Source organism: Sciurus vulgaris, assembly GCF_902686455.1.
Source record: "Sciurus vulgaris genome assembly, chromosome: 3".
Classification (NCBI taxonomy): domain Eukaryota; kingdom Metazoa; phylum Chordata; class Mammalia; order Rodentia; family Sciuridae; genus Sciurus; species Sciurus vulgaris.
In genome coordinates, this window is record NC_136463.1 from 54,418,255 (window position 1) to 54,433,466 (window position 15,212).

Consider the following 15,212-nt stretch of genomic DNA (forward strand, 5'->3'; position numbering starts at 1 on the left):
AAACACTTTCCACACGTGTAAGAGTAGCATCTTTAATGGGTTCCGTCCCCAATGCCTGCCAAACCACCCCCCTTTCGGGCAACCTTGGCCTCCTCCACTGCCTCACGCAAGGCCCGGGCAGGGTCCCCGCGGAGCTGGGCCAATGCCCTGAGCAAGGCAGCTGTGCCGTCCCCCGCACAGAGCTTTGGGCCGCAAAGAAAATAGTGAGGCAGCGTCCCGGCCTCGAGCACCCGACCCAGCTCATCCAGCAGCCCCAAGCAGCAGGCGCCCGCATTTTCCGGCCTTGCCAGGTAAAGCGCCGGTAGCCGCTCGCACGCCCAGTACAGCAATGTCCGAAGGAGGTAGGGCGCCGCGGCCCGGGTCCCGGCCACCAGCGGGCGCAGCAGCGCTTGGGCCGCCGCGTGCGCCTGCAGCAGTGGCGCGGGTATACGCGCCTTGAGCGCCAGCTCCTGGCGGGCGAAGCAGAGCTGCCAGTCGGAGGCATCGGGTCGCTGGTTGCCACCCCCGGGCACTAGGTAGAAGGAGTCCGACTCCGAGGTCAGCGGACCCGCCCACGAGTGGCTCCGAGCCCCCTCAGGCCAGCCTGCCACGGACACCACAGGGATCAGGTCGAAGAGCAGAAGGCGGCGCGGGGGTCCGGGTGTTGCCAGGAGGACGGTGGTGAAACCCGCGTGGCGAGCTGCGTGCAACAGGCGCGGAGCTCCCGGGACTGGGACCAAGGACTCGGCGACAGCAGCCAGCGTAGAGAAGAACCAGGCAGCCACCTGGGCGGGACACAATGTGGGCCACGCCTCCGGGGTCTCTGCGGGCTTTGGGACTGGGTATTCGACGGTTACCTCGGTGACGTCACTTCTCAGTACTTTCAAAGGTGCGGGAGAGCCAAGATCGGTGACGTCATGCTGAGAAGACTCGGGCCCCGAAACGTCACTAGGTGGTTTTTCCATAAACACTTGTAACTGAGGTTCAGTGACGTAACCGTGCGGCTGGTACACAGAGCTTTGCTGGTCATTGGGACTTCCTTCACCTTTGGTTTGCTTAATCAAATCATATCTACTTGGGACTGGGGGTCCTAGGCAATCCTGCCACGCCTCCCGGACTATGGTTCCGCATACCAGTTCTGGGAGGCGGAGACTTGCGGAACAGGATTCTGGATCCAGCTGCAGCTCCGGCCCAGCGAGGTCCAGAGAAAACACTGGAACCAGGAGTGTGAAGCCAGCATCATAGTGAGGTCCCCGGTTGTAAGGACCTAGCGGTACATGTCCCAGATCTAGGGAACCCTCGCGAATTCCACCTCGAAGCAGCAAGAGTTCTGCCTGGGAAGGAAAGCGGGGATCCCGGCGATAAATTAGACCTAAGGGAAGAGAACAGATAGTGAAGGCATCGACTGAAGGGGGAGTGGCGAGGCGGAGGTCTGAGAATTCTCAGAGGCAAGAAGGGTTACTTACGAAGCAAAGAAAAGATAAATTCCTTGGCCCGGAGGAGGTCGGCTCCCGGCTTGGGCCCGTTACTCCAGTTCTCCTGCACACCCAGCTCCTGAATCAGCTGGGTTAGTTCCTGCAGCTGCGCCCCGGAGCAGAAGTCAATGTCCGTGAGCGGCCGGGCTGGGGCTGGGGGCGGTGGGCCCCACCAGGGGGCACTCCCCCAGACGGCCGAAGTCATGCTATTCTATCGTTTGGAGCTAGGAAAAACACAGGAGGTAGCCTAGACGGGCCTTTGCTGCCAAAAAGTCGCTTCAGTTCTCTTCTTCCGAGGCCGAGCAAATGTCCCAGACACCGTCCACAAACGGGTCTGCAGAGGAGGGGTTCTAAGTTTAGTTTTCAAAACAAATACCTCTTTTGTCCCTACTCTTTTCTCCCATGCAGGTCCCCGCCCTCGCGAGCGGGTTCATCTGACTTAGCTGGTGAAAAGTAGCTGTTGGGCCCCTCCTACAGCATGCAGTAGCCGGGCTTCGCAACTCCCTTCTCTACCTCCCCTTACCTCTTTTTCGAAAGAAGCTTACTGGTCTGTGGTTTCCCCCTTAGGGGTAACTATGAAGGTGAGGAAGAGGCAGGACAGAAGGATTCAACAGGTAGCTTCTTCCGGATGCCCACGCCCATAAATTTAGACCACGCCCCTTTCTGTAGCCTGTCGGGGTAGCTAGGGCTTGGTTCCGCCTCTAGAGAGTGTTCAATCACTGGTTTCACCCGGTTGAGATCTCACGCTACTCTGGGAGTTGTAGTTTGTTTCCCGAACTACCAGGCCACTGGAGCCATGCCACATCTTTTCCCGTTCCTTGAAGTAGTGCCTAGTTCCTTATAGAAGTTGTAGTTTTATTTATTTTTAATTTTATTTGTTTATTTATTTACTTTTTTAGATGTTAGTAGATCTTTATTTTATTCATTTATTTGTATGTGGTGCTGAGAATTGAATCCAATGCCTCACACATGCTAGGCGAGCACTCTACCACTGAACCACAACCCAGCCCTTTATTTTATTTTGGCACCCGGCATTGAACCCAGGGGCGCTTAACCACTGAACCACAACCCCAGCTCCACCCTAGACCCTTTTTTTTTTCTTTTTTAATTTTGAGACAGGGTCTCACTAAATTGCTTAGGGCCTCGCTAAATTGCTAAGGTTGGCTTTTGAACTTGTGATTCTCTTGCCTCAGCTTCCGGATTCATTGGGATTACTTACATGCGTGGGCCACCACCACACCCGCCTGGAAGTTGTAGTTTCTATGGCGATATATTGCCGTGTCTACTCAATCCCACACAAACATTCCTTGGATCTGGAGTAGAAAGGTAATTGGATGGATCTGAATAGCAAAAATGAATGGACACGCCTGGTGCAGTGGTGAACGCCTGTAATCCCAGCAGTTTGGGCTGAGTCAGGAGGATTGCGAGTTCAAAACCAGTCTCAGCAACTCAGCAAGACCCTATCTCTAAAACAAAAACAAAAACAAAAACAAAAACAAAAACTGGGGATGTGGTTGAGTACCCCTGGATTCAACAGCCAACCCCCAGTAGGAAAAAAAAAAAAAATGGACACACACTAGGGCCTGGAGAGAAAGAAATAGGGGCCCCTACAGACCAGCAGCTCTGATCACTTCCAGGAAATTATGACTACCTTATTTTGAGGATGGAAAGACTACAGCTTAGAAAGATTGCGCATGATGTCCAATGTCAGACAGAGCTGAGTCAGGCAGGAACCAGTCTCCCTGGGTGGAGAGGCATCTTCTTGGAATCAGTGGTAGTAATGTTAAGGCAGGAACACACGGGTGACCACTCAGGAATGGACATTTGATTAATAGAAAGATATACATAATAATGATGTCCACCTCAGATATGTAAGAGTCATGGTAGGGAAATTTCACAGTTGTGTGCACATAGAAAGGTTATTAGGACTGAAAGTGAAGTCCAGAGGAAACCCAGGGGAGAATTACCACTGAGTCACATCCCCAGTCCTTTTTTTTTTTTTATTTTTTGAGACAGGGTCTTACTAAATTGCTTAGGGCCTTGCTAATTCGCTGGTCTCAAATTTGCAGTCTTCCTGCCTCAGCCTCCCAAGTCACTAGGATTACAGGTGTGTACCACCACACCCAGCCAGATAAGGACTTTTTACATTCCTTCTACCCACAGTCTATCTCCAGGGTGGGATAGACCTAAATCCTATAGCATAAGCAGGGTCACCTTAAAAATTTAGAGATCTGTGAAGGAGGAGTCTCCTGAAACCAGATCTCAATTTGAGAAGCCTAGACCTCAGGGGTTCCCAGTCACTGACAAGGAGAGTCCTTCCTCCTCAGCCAACAGGACTGGAGAATCAAGAACACCAAAACACAGCCCAGATTTGGAGACATAAATTTCCAATTGTGACTCAAGTAGCCAGTCAGGGATACTGAAGTCTATAGTATTTCTCACAGTCTGGGGTAAACAGGCATCAGGCATCGTTACATCTCACCTGCTCAGAGGCCACCCTAAAAAGAACAAAGTTCTGTGGGTGCTATGAGCGCTTTGAAAATGTTGGGGATGGGCTAAGCACACTCTTGTAAACCCAGTGACTCAAGAAGCTGCGGCAGGAGGATTGTGAGTTCAAAGCCAGCCTCAGCAACTTAGCAAGACCCTAAGCAACTCAGCGAGAACTTGTCTCTAATAAAACATAAAAAAGGGCTGGGGATGTGACTCTGTTTAAGCACCACTGGTTCAACCCCTGGTACCTAATGATGATGATGATGATGATGGGGATGGGTGACAAAGGGAAGGGAAGTCCTTTAAATTCCAAAGCATTGCTCTCTACACAATAGGATGTTCTGTGATAGAAATGTCTTCAATTTGTATTGTCCAATACAGTAGCCACTAGTCATAGGTGGCTGTTGAGCACTTAAAGTGTAGATTATGAGAATGAGGAATCTTAAATTTTTTGCTGGGTGTGTAACTCAGTGTAACTGCTTGTCTAGCACACACAAGGCTGAGTTCAGTCCACAGCCCTGCAAAAAAATTAATAGAAGACGTGCTCTGTGCACATAATAATACAGAAGTTATGATGAAGAATGTAAAGATTGTTATGATCTAATCTTCACCTCCAGCCAAGATAACCCTTTCAGAATATTTTCCTTTAAATGTATTTTTGAACAAAAATGAGATAGAAAAAAAATTGGTTTTGACATTTTAATAGCCACTTGTGGCTAGTGGTTACTGTAATGGAAATACAGCTCTAAGGTCTGGAGGATAATGAACTTGGCTATATAGGTATGGAGGAGGAGCAAGGACATGATAATTCCAGTACCCATCAGTCTCTGAGTGGTCAACATTAGGGTTGGGGTTGGAACTGGGATTGATGTTGTCAAACAACCACAGAACACTTCTTTTGACTCTTTATTCCTGATGCAACTTTGTTCCCTCTATGTCTGAGTTCCTCATCACATTCTCATATCTCCACTCTTTGATGGTCTCCCCTGAGTTGCTGGGTGCTTCTTGACAGGGGCGCCTGGGAGACAGAGCTTCACACTTGTCCCTGCCCACTGATAACTGTCTTTGGCGGGCATCAAAGACCACATGCCCAGCCCGATAGCCTGGTCCAGGACAGTGGGGTCTGCTGTTGATTTTGGGAGGCAAGGACATCTGGCGATAGCTCTGGAAGGCTGAAGAAACTGTATCCACAGGGCGGAATACCCAGTCTTGGTTGTCTGTTCTCCGGGAGGATGGCTTTAGCTCAACTAGTACAGGTACTTCTGAGAAGGTAGGCAGGTCAGTGGAGATTTTGGAAGGGCAGTTTTGATTAATTGGGACAGAAGTCCATGATACATGCTGTTCTGCATCCTCCTTCTGAGGAGCTATCTCATGTATTAATGATTTCTTCAGGGATGGTGTTAGCTTTGGGGACTGAAGCAGACCTAAGACTTGAACAGAGTCAGTACATAGAGCAGGGCTTGGGTTCTTGTGGAGGCCAGGATTTGGGATATGGCATGAATCCTTGTGGAGACCAGATTCCTGGGTAAGTCCTGGAGTCTTGAGGCGGCCAGAGTCTTGTGCAAGAGTTGGATTCTTATGAAGGCCAGGATCTTGATTAATTCCTGGGAACTTGTGGAGGTTAGGATCTTGGCTTTGTTCTGGGTTCCTAAAAACTCCAACGTCTTGGATAAGAATAAATCTTTTTTCAACTTCAGTGGATTGGGTAAGACCTGGACTCTTATGGCAGTTGGAATCTTGGGTAAGACCTGGAATCCTGCAGACTCCAAAGTCTTGGATAAGGCCTAGATTCTTGTAATCTCCTGAGTCTTGGTTGAGGTCCTTATGGAGTCCAGAGGTTTGGACAGGACCTGGACACTTGTTGGGACCAGATTCCTGGGTAAATCCTGAGTTCTTGTTGATCTCAGGGTCTTGGACAAGGCAGGGACTCTTCTGTGGTCTAGAACCTTGGCCTAGGCTCCTGCAGACCCCTGAATCTTGGACATTGCCTGTACTCTTATAACCTCTAGAATCTTGAGAAGGGCCTGGCCTCTTTTGGAGGTCATTTGTTTGGGGGAGACCTTGATTTTTGCAGACTACATTGTCTTGGTTTAGTTCAATATTCCTAGAGACACCAGAGTCTTGCATAAAGCCCAAACTCTGAAGGTTAGATTTTTGGGTACATGGTATGTTCCTGTGGAGACTGGAGGGTTGGGTGTGACAGGGGCTCCTAAAGACACCAGTATCTTGAGTAATACTTTGGCTCCTTTGGGGTCCAGAATCTTGGGCAATGCCTGGATTCTTGTGCAGGCCAGAGTCTGGAGAAGGGCTTGAATTTTTGCAGAGATAAGGATTTTGAGTATGGCCTGGGAACTTTTGGAGGCCTGGATTTGGAATAATGCCTGGGTTTCTGGGAACTCTGGAGTCTTTTGAAAGGCATGGAGTCTTCTGGAGGCCAGGATCTTGGGTTTGGCTTAGATTCTCATGAAGTTCAGGGCATTGGGTTTGGATCAAGTATTGAGAAATGGTAGAGAACTGGGGAGGAATGGGAAAGTGGGAAGCAGGGATAGACTGAGGAGATTTAGAGGTTGGGAGAGAGGTGGGTGCTTGTATTAAGTTGGAGGGCTTCTGATGGTTGATGGGTCGAGAAAGGACAAAGGTTTTGGGAGGAACAAGTGGCAGAGAAAGAGTGCATGGTGGAGGAAAGGTAGACACAGAGCTCTGAGCACTAGTTGGAGAATGAAGGCAATGTTTAGAAGGAGCAACATCCTGGGTATAGACCAGGAATTTGGGGTAAACTGGTGGCTGGAATTCTGTGTTTTTCTTCTCAGAACTGCAAGGATGGAAGCTGCAGTAAGGGAAGGTCTTGGGTTGACAGAATTTCTTGTCTTTGCCATCATCTGATATCTTCCATTCCATGTTCCCCAACTCCAGGTAGCCCAGTATAGATCCTGCAGGAGGCTGGGCACTGTCTTCACCATGTTGTTTTGATATCTGCTCAGATGTATCAGAACTTGCCGGACCCTGCCTCTCTTGGGGCCTGGAGAGGGTTCCAAAGTTCTTTCTGGAATATCCAGAGTTCTGAGGGTTGCACTTATGGAAGACATTCTGCTTTACCCTACGGGCATCATAGACCACATGGCCAGTGGAGAGACTGGGGCCGAAGGCAAGCAGGGTAGAAGGAGTAGGAGTTAGGTTAGGGGTAGGGGTGGTGGCAGGGACAGGAGCATGGGCTAGAGGTGTATTCAGGGCCATGACCAGTGCTGGGGCAGGGTTTGGAACAGGCATCCCCGTATGGGAAGAGGAATTAATTAGATGAGAATGGGTTGGAGTGCGTGCTGGGGCTTGGACTGATGTGCACTCAGGTACTTGGGCCTGGGAGTGGGTCCAAGCCTCAGCTAGGGTGTGGACTGGGTTGTGACCCCGGGAATAGGCTGAGGCATATACAGGTGCCTGAGCTGGGATGTGGATTGGAATGTGGGCTGAGGTGTGTTCAGGAATGTGGGCCTTAGAGTGGGTGTACTCAGAGGTGTGGGCTGGGACCTGGGCTTGGACCTGGGCTTGGGCATGGGCTGGGACCTGAGTTGGGACCAGGGCCGGGGCCTGGGCTGGGACCTGGGTTGGGACCTGGGCTGGGGCCTGTACTGGAGCCTGGGCTGGGGCCTGCGCTGGGGGAGGGACTGGGACCTGGGTTGGAGGAGGGGCTGGGACCTGAGTTGGGGGAGGGGCTGGGACCTGGGTTGAGGGAGGGGCTGGGGTGTGTTTCTGGACCTGGGTTGAAGCTTTGGCTAAGATGTGGACTTGGCTCTGGGCCAGGGCCCTGGGTGGGGCAGAGGCTGGGGTATGGACTGGAGTAGAGGGTGGTGTACGGGGTGGGGTTCGAGCTAACACATGGGATGGGGTAGGGACCAGGGTCGGGGCTGGGAGAGGAGCTGGGGCATGGGATAGGGTAGGAGCTGCAGCATGAGATGGGGTAGGTGGTGTGGCATTGGCTTGGCTGGGAGTTGGGGTAGGAGTTGGGATCAAGGCTGGGGCATGAGCTGGTGGAGTATGGGTTGAAGTATGCTCAAGACCCTGGGCCTGGACATGGGTACACTCTGAGTTGTGGGTCAGGGACTGGGTGGGGATGTGCTCAGGGGTATGGGCTGAGGAGTGGGTCCTGGCCTGGGCTGCGGTATGGGCTGTGCCATAGTCTGGGGCCTTAGTCTTGCCCTCTTGGGGTAAACCGAGGGGAACCATGTCCAACTTGCTCATCTTCGGGAACTGGGAAGAAATCCCTGGCCTGGGAAACAAGGAGGCCTGGGTCTTCAAGGCTGTGCCTTGAGAGGCCTCCCCAGCTCCCATCATCCCCTCCTTCCACAATCCCCATTGAGCCTCCATGGGAAGCTCAGCATGTCCACATTGAGGTGGCATCCAGCAGCACCCAGAAACCTTTTCATCATTTGTATCTGGTATCCAGGAGTCAAGGTGGTTAGCCTGACCGAGTAGAAAGCTGGGGCGACGATGGAAGTGGGAAGAGATTCTTGAGCACAGATTCTTGGGATCTGCGGTGCAGCGCATATACACGGGCCGGCTGCCTACACCACCAGGTTGCTTGTCTACAGAGAGAGGCGGGATGGGAAAAGGCCTGGGTGTCAGAGGGGCTGAGAACAGGGACACGGAGAGAAGAAAAAGCATGACAAACCTACATCTCCGGAGCTCATGCTGGAACTCACTTACCTTTGGGAAAAAAATGATGGAAAAGAATCCGCAAGGAGCCCTTCAGATGTCTCCAGAGCTGAGGGAAACAGTAGAGGAGAGATTCCAGAAGTAGGGTGAGCCCTGAAGTCCTTGTCTGGCCACATCCTAGCAGCCCCCACCCCTGCCACTTCAGTCCCTTCAAGATCCCAGAGCTTCCCCAACCCTGCTGCCCAGACCCTGCCCTGACCAGAATCACCACATTGATCCCCACGTTGAGCAAGATGAAGCTGCCCAGAATCAGAAGAATCGAATCTGCTAAGTCCTGACACTTCCTAGGATTGGTGCCAGAGCACACCTGGGCTCCATAGTAGACTCGCTCACCCATGGCCTGGGGTCCCAGGACTACCTGGGCCCCCTGGCCCCTACATACTAAGAGACAGACTCCTTTGGCGGGGGGGAGGGGAGAAGGCCTGAGTCATAATGGGGCAGATGGTTGGAATCACAATGAGTGAGGCAGAGGAAGAGGAGGGCTCAGGGTGGAGTTCCCTGGTAACCACGTTTGAGTAACCTGAATCTGGAGGCTAGCAAACCTCCTTCTCTCAATTATTGCTTCACTGAACTTTGTTCAATCAGCTCCCTCAAACATTCCTCATTCTATCATTCCTGTAGTTTCAATAGAAAATCCAGAATCCTTTACCCCTTGACCACTCCTGAGACTGGGAAGACCTTGGCCTCAGAGCCCTAACTGGAATCAAGAGCCTTGGCCTTCATCTTGCTCTACATTAAGTCACTGACCTTGATCTGCCTAGACATGGAATGTCAGGTCTGGACTCTCTCTCTCTCTTTCCCCTGCTGGAGATTGAACCCAGAGCCTGGCACATGCTAGGTGAGCACTCTACCACTGAGCCATATGCCCAGCCCTTTTTGCATTTAATTTAGAGTCAGAGTTTTACTAAGTTGCCTAGGCTGACCTCAAACTTGTGATCCTCCTACCTCAGACTTTTGGGTAGCTGGGACTACCCAAAAGGGTGCACCACCATGCTTGCCTAACCTGAGTTTCATGAGCAGGGCTGAGCCTCTGAGCCCCCTCTGGGAACGGAGAGAACAGAGGAACAGGGTGGGTGCTCAGAGACCATGGTTTGATGTCTACAGCTGGGAGACCTTAATGTGTGGTACCAAGATAGTCTTGTTGACAAGAATATAACCATTGAGCCAAAGGAAGCCTCCTACCAAGAAGGGGACATTTCAGGAATCCAAGGACAGGGTCTCAGTCTGGTAGAAGGAGAGCTACTTCCAAACCACAGACCACCACAATGTTTCCTGGACTTGGTTTCTCTTTATTCCTCTCTCCATGACCTGCCCTGCCACCCACATTCTCCTGCTGGTCAGTTAAGTTTCCCAGTTCGACTCCTGTGCAGAGAGGGCCTTGAGGTTGAGGTGGAAGGTGGTGGCAATGAGCTGGCCCGCACTCTACTTTCCTGAACTTGCCGCTTCAGCTCCAGGCTGTCATACACCTGGTAGTTGGCATTGCCCCCTGGATTCCTACTGAGTGGGACAAAGGTGGCTGGGACTGGGGCAGGATCAATAGCCTGGACTTCAGGCAAGGGCTGGGAAGAGTGAGGGAGCATGGCTGAGCTGGCAGCTGGAACCCGTTGATATGAAGCCTCACCCATCACAGTGAGGGAGGTGGAAGTGGTCAGAGGATGCCGAGGAGGCAGAGCCTCAGCCCAGTCAGCAGCCCTGCGGCGTACCTCATGAGAATCCCGGGTGCTATAACCCAAATGTCCCATGGATGGATATGGGCTGCGATTGGGCTGGCTGTGAGCGTGACCAGGGAGATTCCTTCGGTGGGATGGTGGGGAGTAGTGCTCCCGATAGCCCTGGGCCTCCTGCCTGGGGTTCCGGGATACCAAGGTAGGTGGGGGTTCAGAGCCCTCCACACAACGCCGTCGCTGATCCCAGGCATCATACAGTGTCTGACCCCCTGAAGAGTAAGGGCTGTGCCCCCCAGGGACCCAGGAGGGGTTAGGGGGCAGCCGGCGGGGAGGTAGTGGAGATGAGGTCCATTGCTCAGCCTCTGTGTTGCCCCAAATTCGGGATTGTGAGCAATGGGGCCCAGAGGACTGCAGCCTCAGCTCTGACTTGGCCTCTACACGCTTGGGTAAGAGGCGCAGTTCTGGTGACAGGTAGATAGAGGGTGGTGGCAAGCTGGCCAGGATTCCACCTTTGCGGCCCCATAACCCCATGTTGGAGGGCAGACCCATCCGCTGATAGAGCCCTCCCCAGCCTCCATATGGGTTCTGGGGATGTGGGAAGGTCAGATCCTCTTCATCTAGGTAGGAGTCCCGGTCTTCCAGATCAAAAAAGGGTATCGACTGCAGCTGTGACATCTTGCGATTGTGAGTTTGGTTACGAAAGACTGGGCGGCCATGGGAGAATTTTCTGTGGTTCCGTGGCCTCTGCTGGTGGCTGGGGCGGCAGTGTTGGTGGCACTGGCGGCGTTGGCACTGGCGGCGTTGTTGTTGGCGGTTCCCGCGGTTGTGGAGATAGTGATAGGAGGAAGAGGAGTAGCGTGTGGGTTGGGTCATCCTCACCTGTACAGGGTCCAGGACGCAGTGGATGTGGATGTCCTGGACCTTGGCTGGGGGATCTTTGGGGAAACATTCACTAGGCTGGACTTCATCTGGGGGAGGCAAGAGTCCATGAGATTGATGCAATTGCCATAAGAGTTCAGGGTTAGGGTTAGTGGGACCTGAATTTCTAGGGCCAAGGTGGTGGTGGTGGTGGGGTCCTACTCTCTAGCTGCCATACTTACTTTTCTGATTAATCCAATAGACAATCTTGTCTAAGGCATTCTGGAGCTCATGCCACATCTAGGGGTGGTGGGAGGGATGGGAGTGAAGGCCAGGTTCCCTACCTCCAACACCACCACCCCCAGCCCCAGTCAAGACCCATCCTGCAGGTGGAGGTGCAAGATGCAGCTGGCTCCCCCTCAGCCCTCTTCACCCCGGGGATGGTCCACAACTGTCACTGACCACAGTTGCCACGTTGATGCCAATGTTGACAAGAATGATAAGTCCCACCAGCAGGAATAAGATGTCTTCAACATCCTGGGGGCTTTCTTGGTATTGATTACAGCACCCCAGGGTGTCATGCCAGAGCTGATTTTCCATGGTGGGGGGGTCCTAGGGCCACTTGGGCCACCCCCCCACCTGGCCCTAACCCACACTGCATTCCTGTCAGTACCTGGATATATCTACCAGCTGGGATGGGAGCCAGGTCATAATGAGGCAAGTTAAGTAGAGTCACAATGTAGAGGTGGTAGGCTTATCCTCTGCTGGCCTTTGCATGGCCCCCACTATCCTTGGCTCCTACTTGATAGAATTTGGTCCCCAAATGCCCCAGAGATTAGTCTATCCCTTTGTCTCCATGAGGCTTGCTTAACCACATACCTCATTCCTGATCTGAAAATATGGTAGCTACAGTCATAAGACAGTCTCCACAGGGGTTGAATCATGCATAATTCTCTCCATTTCTGCTCATTTGAGACATAATGGCAACAAATGTAGCCTGTTGGCATGCCCCACCCATGCTACTTTGGGGCCAGCAGCTAGGGTGATGGAATGGATGAGTGACAGCAAGAGTAACCTCTGGGGTCACCATAGTTCCTCCCTATGCTAACCATTTCCCTGTCATAATTCCTCTAGCACACATGCCACCCCTTCCTGGCCAGGGTTTGCAGCCCTGGGCATTGGTGGTCCTTGAGCCCATTGACTCCTTCACTTCAGAGTCTGCTGGACTTCCATCTTGCTGAGTTTCTCTCCTTCCAAACTAACTGTCTCTTATTGACCCATTCCCACTCCAAGTTGAAAGACTGGTTAACTCCCACCTTAAGAAAACCATAGGAAATTACCAAAACAACACAGATGTTATTGTTGATGTGATAAATAGAGTCCTCCATGGAAACTGTGAAAATGGTACCCTGATGATGGAAAGTCATTTGTTCACACTGTCCACTATGCAGCAGAAATGGAGGAAAGGCTGACAAGCATTTCCAATAAGGCCTCTGATAAGCATGGTAGATGCTTAGTATGTACCCATTGAATGGAAGCAGCTTGAAATGATCAATAATATTAGTTGGATGTAAATGAACAGAGAAGTAGGGCAATCCACAGATCTGCTCACATCCAGGAATCCTTCTACCATGGAAAGTACCATCAAGCTCCTTTAGCCTGTGTTCCCAAGCTGTGTGTATATGTGTGCCTGTGACCTCAACCATCTAGGAATAGAGTCATGCCTTGGTTTCCTTGTTGCCCAGTGAAGGAAAATTCTTCTGATGATGTCACATGGTAAACTCAGACAGGTGGGAGATTCTGGTGAGCTAACATGACTCAGTGGCAGTGGGAATCTATGTACTTGCAGGAGGATAGGGAGATGGAATGTCTGAGGCCATCAGCTTAAACCTTGGTGCCTGTGTGACCATGATTCAGCCTCTCAGAGCCTCAGGCAACACAGAAAGCAGTAAGGTTTCAGATAGTCTGTGATGTTATGCTCTCCTCTTGAGAGCATCCATAATATTTAATTTTCTGTTCCAAGACTAATGGAAGGTACAGGAGCATCAGGCTCTTCCTGGAGAAATGTGAAGACATAGAGACCCTCCTTCTTAGTCATCCCTTGCACAAGGAAACCAGGGCATAAGAGAGAACTATCTCCCTTGGGGCTGCAGCCTAAACCTGGCCTGGTAAGAACTAGACTTCTGGGAAGGTAGGACCATGGGGATAGGGAGTCTGTCTAGTGCAGGGCTGTCTGGGGCTGGGGGAGGGGGAGGGGGGCTCTTGGGCCAGATTTGAGGACTTCTCTGGACTCTTAAGAAAATAGGATTGGCCAGGCACAGTGGTGCATACCTGTAATCCAAGCAGCTTGGGAGGCTGAGGCAGGAGGATCACAAGTTCAAAGCCAGCCTTAGTAACTTAGCGAGGCCCTTAAGCAATTTAATGAGACCATTTCAAAATAAAAAATAAAAAGAACTGTGGATGTGACTCAGTGGTTAAATGCCCCTGGGTTCAATTCCTGGTACCAAAAAAATAATAATAACAATGATAATAGGATAGAGACAGTTGGGAGCTTTGGAACCAAGGAGGGCCTGGGAAAAGGCCAAGGACAGGACCTGTGTGGATAAGAAGTTGATGAGGGTCCCCTGAGCTCTCTAGGTCCTGTTGCCAGGGAGATCATTGTCTTAGCATCCAGGGTTTCTGGGTGCCTTGAGGCCCCACACCACCACAAACCACCTCCTCTCTCCTTTTTATTTTTTTCCCCATCACCTCCCCGTCAGGGAACGATACACCCAGTCCTTTCCTGTCCCCTCCACAGTGCTGGATCCAGAGGCCAAGGGGTAGCAGTGGGACAAGGCCTCCACCTCTCGGGTCAGTTCCCGAAGCCGCCGCCTCACATCCCGGGCATCATACGCTATTCGGCCTGAGGAGCGGCGCTGGGGGATATCAGGGACATTTGCTGGGCCCAGGAAGGGTGGTAAGGCAGGCTGGCACTGTTCTACCTCAGCCTCCGCCCCTGCCCCACTGTTCTTGTGACTCAAAGCCTCTGGGCTGGGAGGTGGGGGGTTCACAGGGTATACATAGGCCTCTAGACCCAGCTCTGACCGCATCTCTGTTTTGAGGGTCTTTCCCTCTACAGTGGGCTGGAAGCGGATAGTTTGGGGAAGTGGCTCCAGAGTGTCCTGTGTCCAGGGAGCCCAGAGCCTCTGAGTGGTTTGGAAGACTTGCCAGTCCTTGGGGCCATCCCAATGGCGGGAGCAGATTGCTGGGTACTGATGTGGGGGCTTTTCATCATCAGTGTCAGGGGCCCAAGCTACTGGGTGGTGGACTCGGCACAATGGAGAGGCTCGCCGGCGATATCGACGTGTGGGTGGGGGAGTCACAGTCATTTTCACAGGGTCCATAGTGCATCGAAGATGGACTGCAGGGGAGCTCTGCTTCTTCGAGGGCTGGGTCTGCTTCCCAGGTGAGGATGAATTAACAGCTTCTGTGGATCAGGGAGAGGGAGGCTGGTGGGGAGGCTTGCTCCTATAGTGAGGGGAGGCAGGGCCTGGGGAGAGAAGCTGCACCATTATGGTGTCTGAGAGGGAAGAGCACCAAGGCGCCAACTTAGGGTTGAGGCTAGAACACCTATTTCTGCTCCTTTTGTGCTCCAACTCCCAACCTCGCTTACCTTTCTCACAAATGATATGGAACACTCGGTGTAAGATGACACGGAGTCTGCTCCAGAGCTAGGTGTAGGAGGACATGGTGACCCCAGGCAGTTCCTTACCACCAGGCTTGCCCCCCATCTGCTCTACCAGCACCCTCCCACCTGGCCCCATCCTGACCAGGGTCACCATATTGATGACAATGTTAATGCAGATGATGAAACCCAGCAGCAACAGGATGGAGTTGCCCACGTCCTGGCAGTTGTTGGGGTTGTGATCTGAAGCCCACCCAGGTTGTGGCCACTCAGCCATGGCCATGGTGGTCCCTAGGGCCACCAGGGCCCTTAGGCCCCCAGCCCCTGTGCCCACAGTGTCAGCTGGCCCATCTGCCTTACCCAAAGGGTCAT

General features: G+C 52.2%; 5 protein-coding genes across 6 annotated transcripts; all 5 read right to left on the bottom strand.

Moving 5' to 3' along the window:
- Positions 1-18: 18 nt before the first annotated feature.
- On the bottom strand, positions 19-2,384 carry TMEM102 (transmembrane protein 102). 2 transcript variants are annotated; one of them, XM_079134779.1, is made up of 3 exons: positions 1,978-2,384; positions 1,446-1,788; positions 19-1,351 (listed from the first exon to the last, which is right to left on the bottom strand). In XM_079134779.1, the coding sequence occupies exons 2-3, from the start codon at positions 1,657-1,659 to the stop codon at positions 33-35; spliced, it is 1,533 nt and encodes a 510-aa protein (XP_078990905.1). In that variant the 5' UTR covers positions 1,660-1,788; positions 1,978-2,384; the 3' UTR covers positions 19-32. The 2 variants fall into 2 exon arrangements, with proteins under 2 accessions (XP_078990905.1, XP_078990904.1); XM_079134778.1 differs by having other exon boundaries at positions 1,446-2,384.
- A 2,264-nt stretch (positions 2,385-4,648) lies between these two features.
- Positions 4,649-7,211, bottom strand: SPEM3 (SPEM family member 3; the record flags this gene model as incomplete). The annotated part of the gene is made up of 1 exon (XM_079130356.1): positions 4,649-7,211. The coding sequence occupies one exon, from the start codon at positions 7,209-7,211 to the stop codon at positions 4,851-4,853; it is 2,361 nt and encodes a 786-aa protein (XP_078986482.1). The 3' UTR covers positions 4,649-4,850.
- Positions 7,212-7,284: 73 nt separating this feature from the next.
- LOC306655713 (uncharacterized protein SPEM3-like) lies at positions 7,285-8,988 on the bottom strand (the record flags this gene model as incomplete). The annotated part of the gene is made up of 4 exons (XM_079130357.1): positions 7,285-7,298; positions 8,018-8,521; positions 8,643-8,700; positions 8,851-8,988. The coding sequence occupies 4 exons, from the start codon at positions 8,986-8,988 to the stop codon at positions 7,285-7,287; spliced, it is 714 nt and encodes a 237-aa protein (XP_078986483.1).
- A 726-nt stretch (positions 8,989-9,714) lies between these two features.
- Positions 9,715-12,100, bottom strand: SPEM2 (SPEM family member 2). Its single transcript, XM_079131903.1, has 3 exons — positions 11,639-12,100; positions 11,419-11,476; positions 9,715-11,286 (listed from the first exon to the last, which is right to left on the bottom strand). Exons 1-3 carry the CDS (start codon positions 11,774-11,776, stop codon positions 9,989-9,991), a joined length of 1,494 nt encoding a protein of 497 aa, XP_078988029.1. The 5' UTR covers positions 11,777-12,100; the 3' UTR covers positions 9,715-9,988.
- Positions 12,101-13,799: 1,699 nt separating this feature from the next.
- On the bottom strand, positions 13,800-15,123 carry SPEM1 (spermatid maturation 1; the record flags this gene model as incomplete). Its single annotated transcript, XM_079134772.1, has 3 exons — positions 13,800-14,642; positions 14,829-14,886; positions 14,986-15,123. The coding sequence occupies 3 exons, from the start codon at positions 15,121-15,123 to the stop codon at positions 13,921-13,923; spliced, it is 918 nt and encodes a 305-aa protein (XP_078990898.1). The 3' UTR covers positions 13,800-13,920.
- Positions 15,124-15,212: the final 89 nt, after the last annotated feature.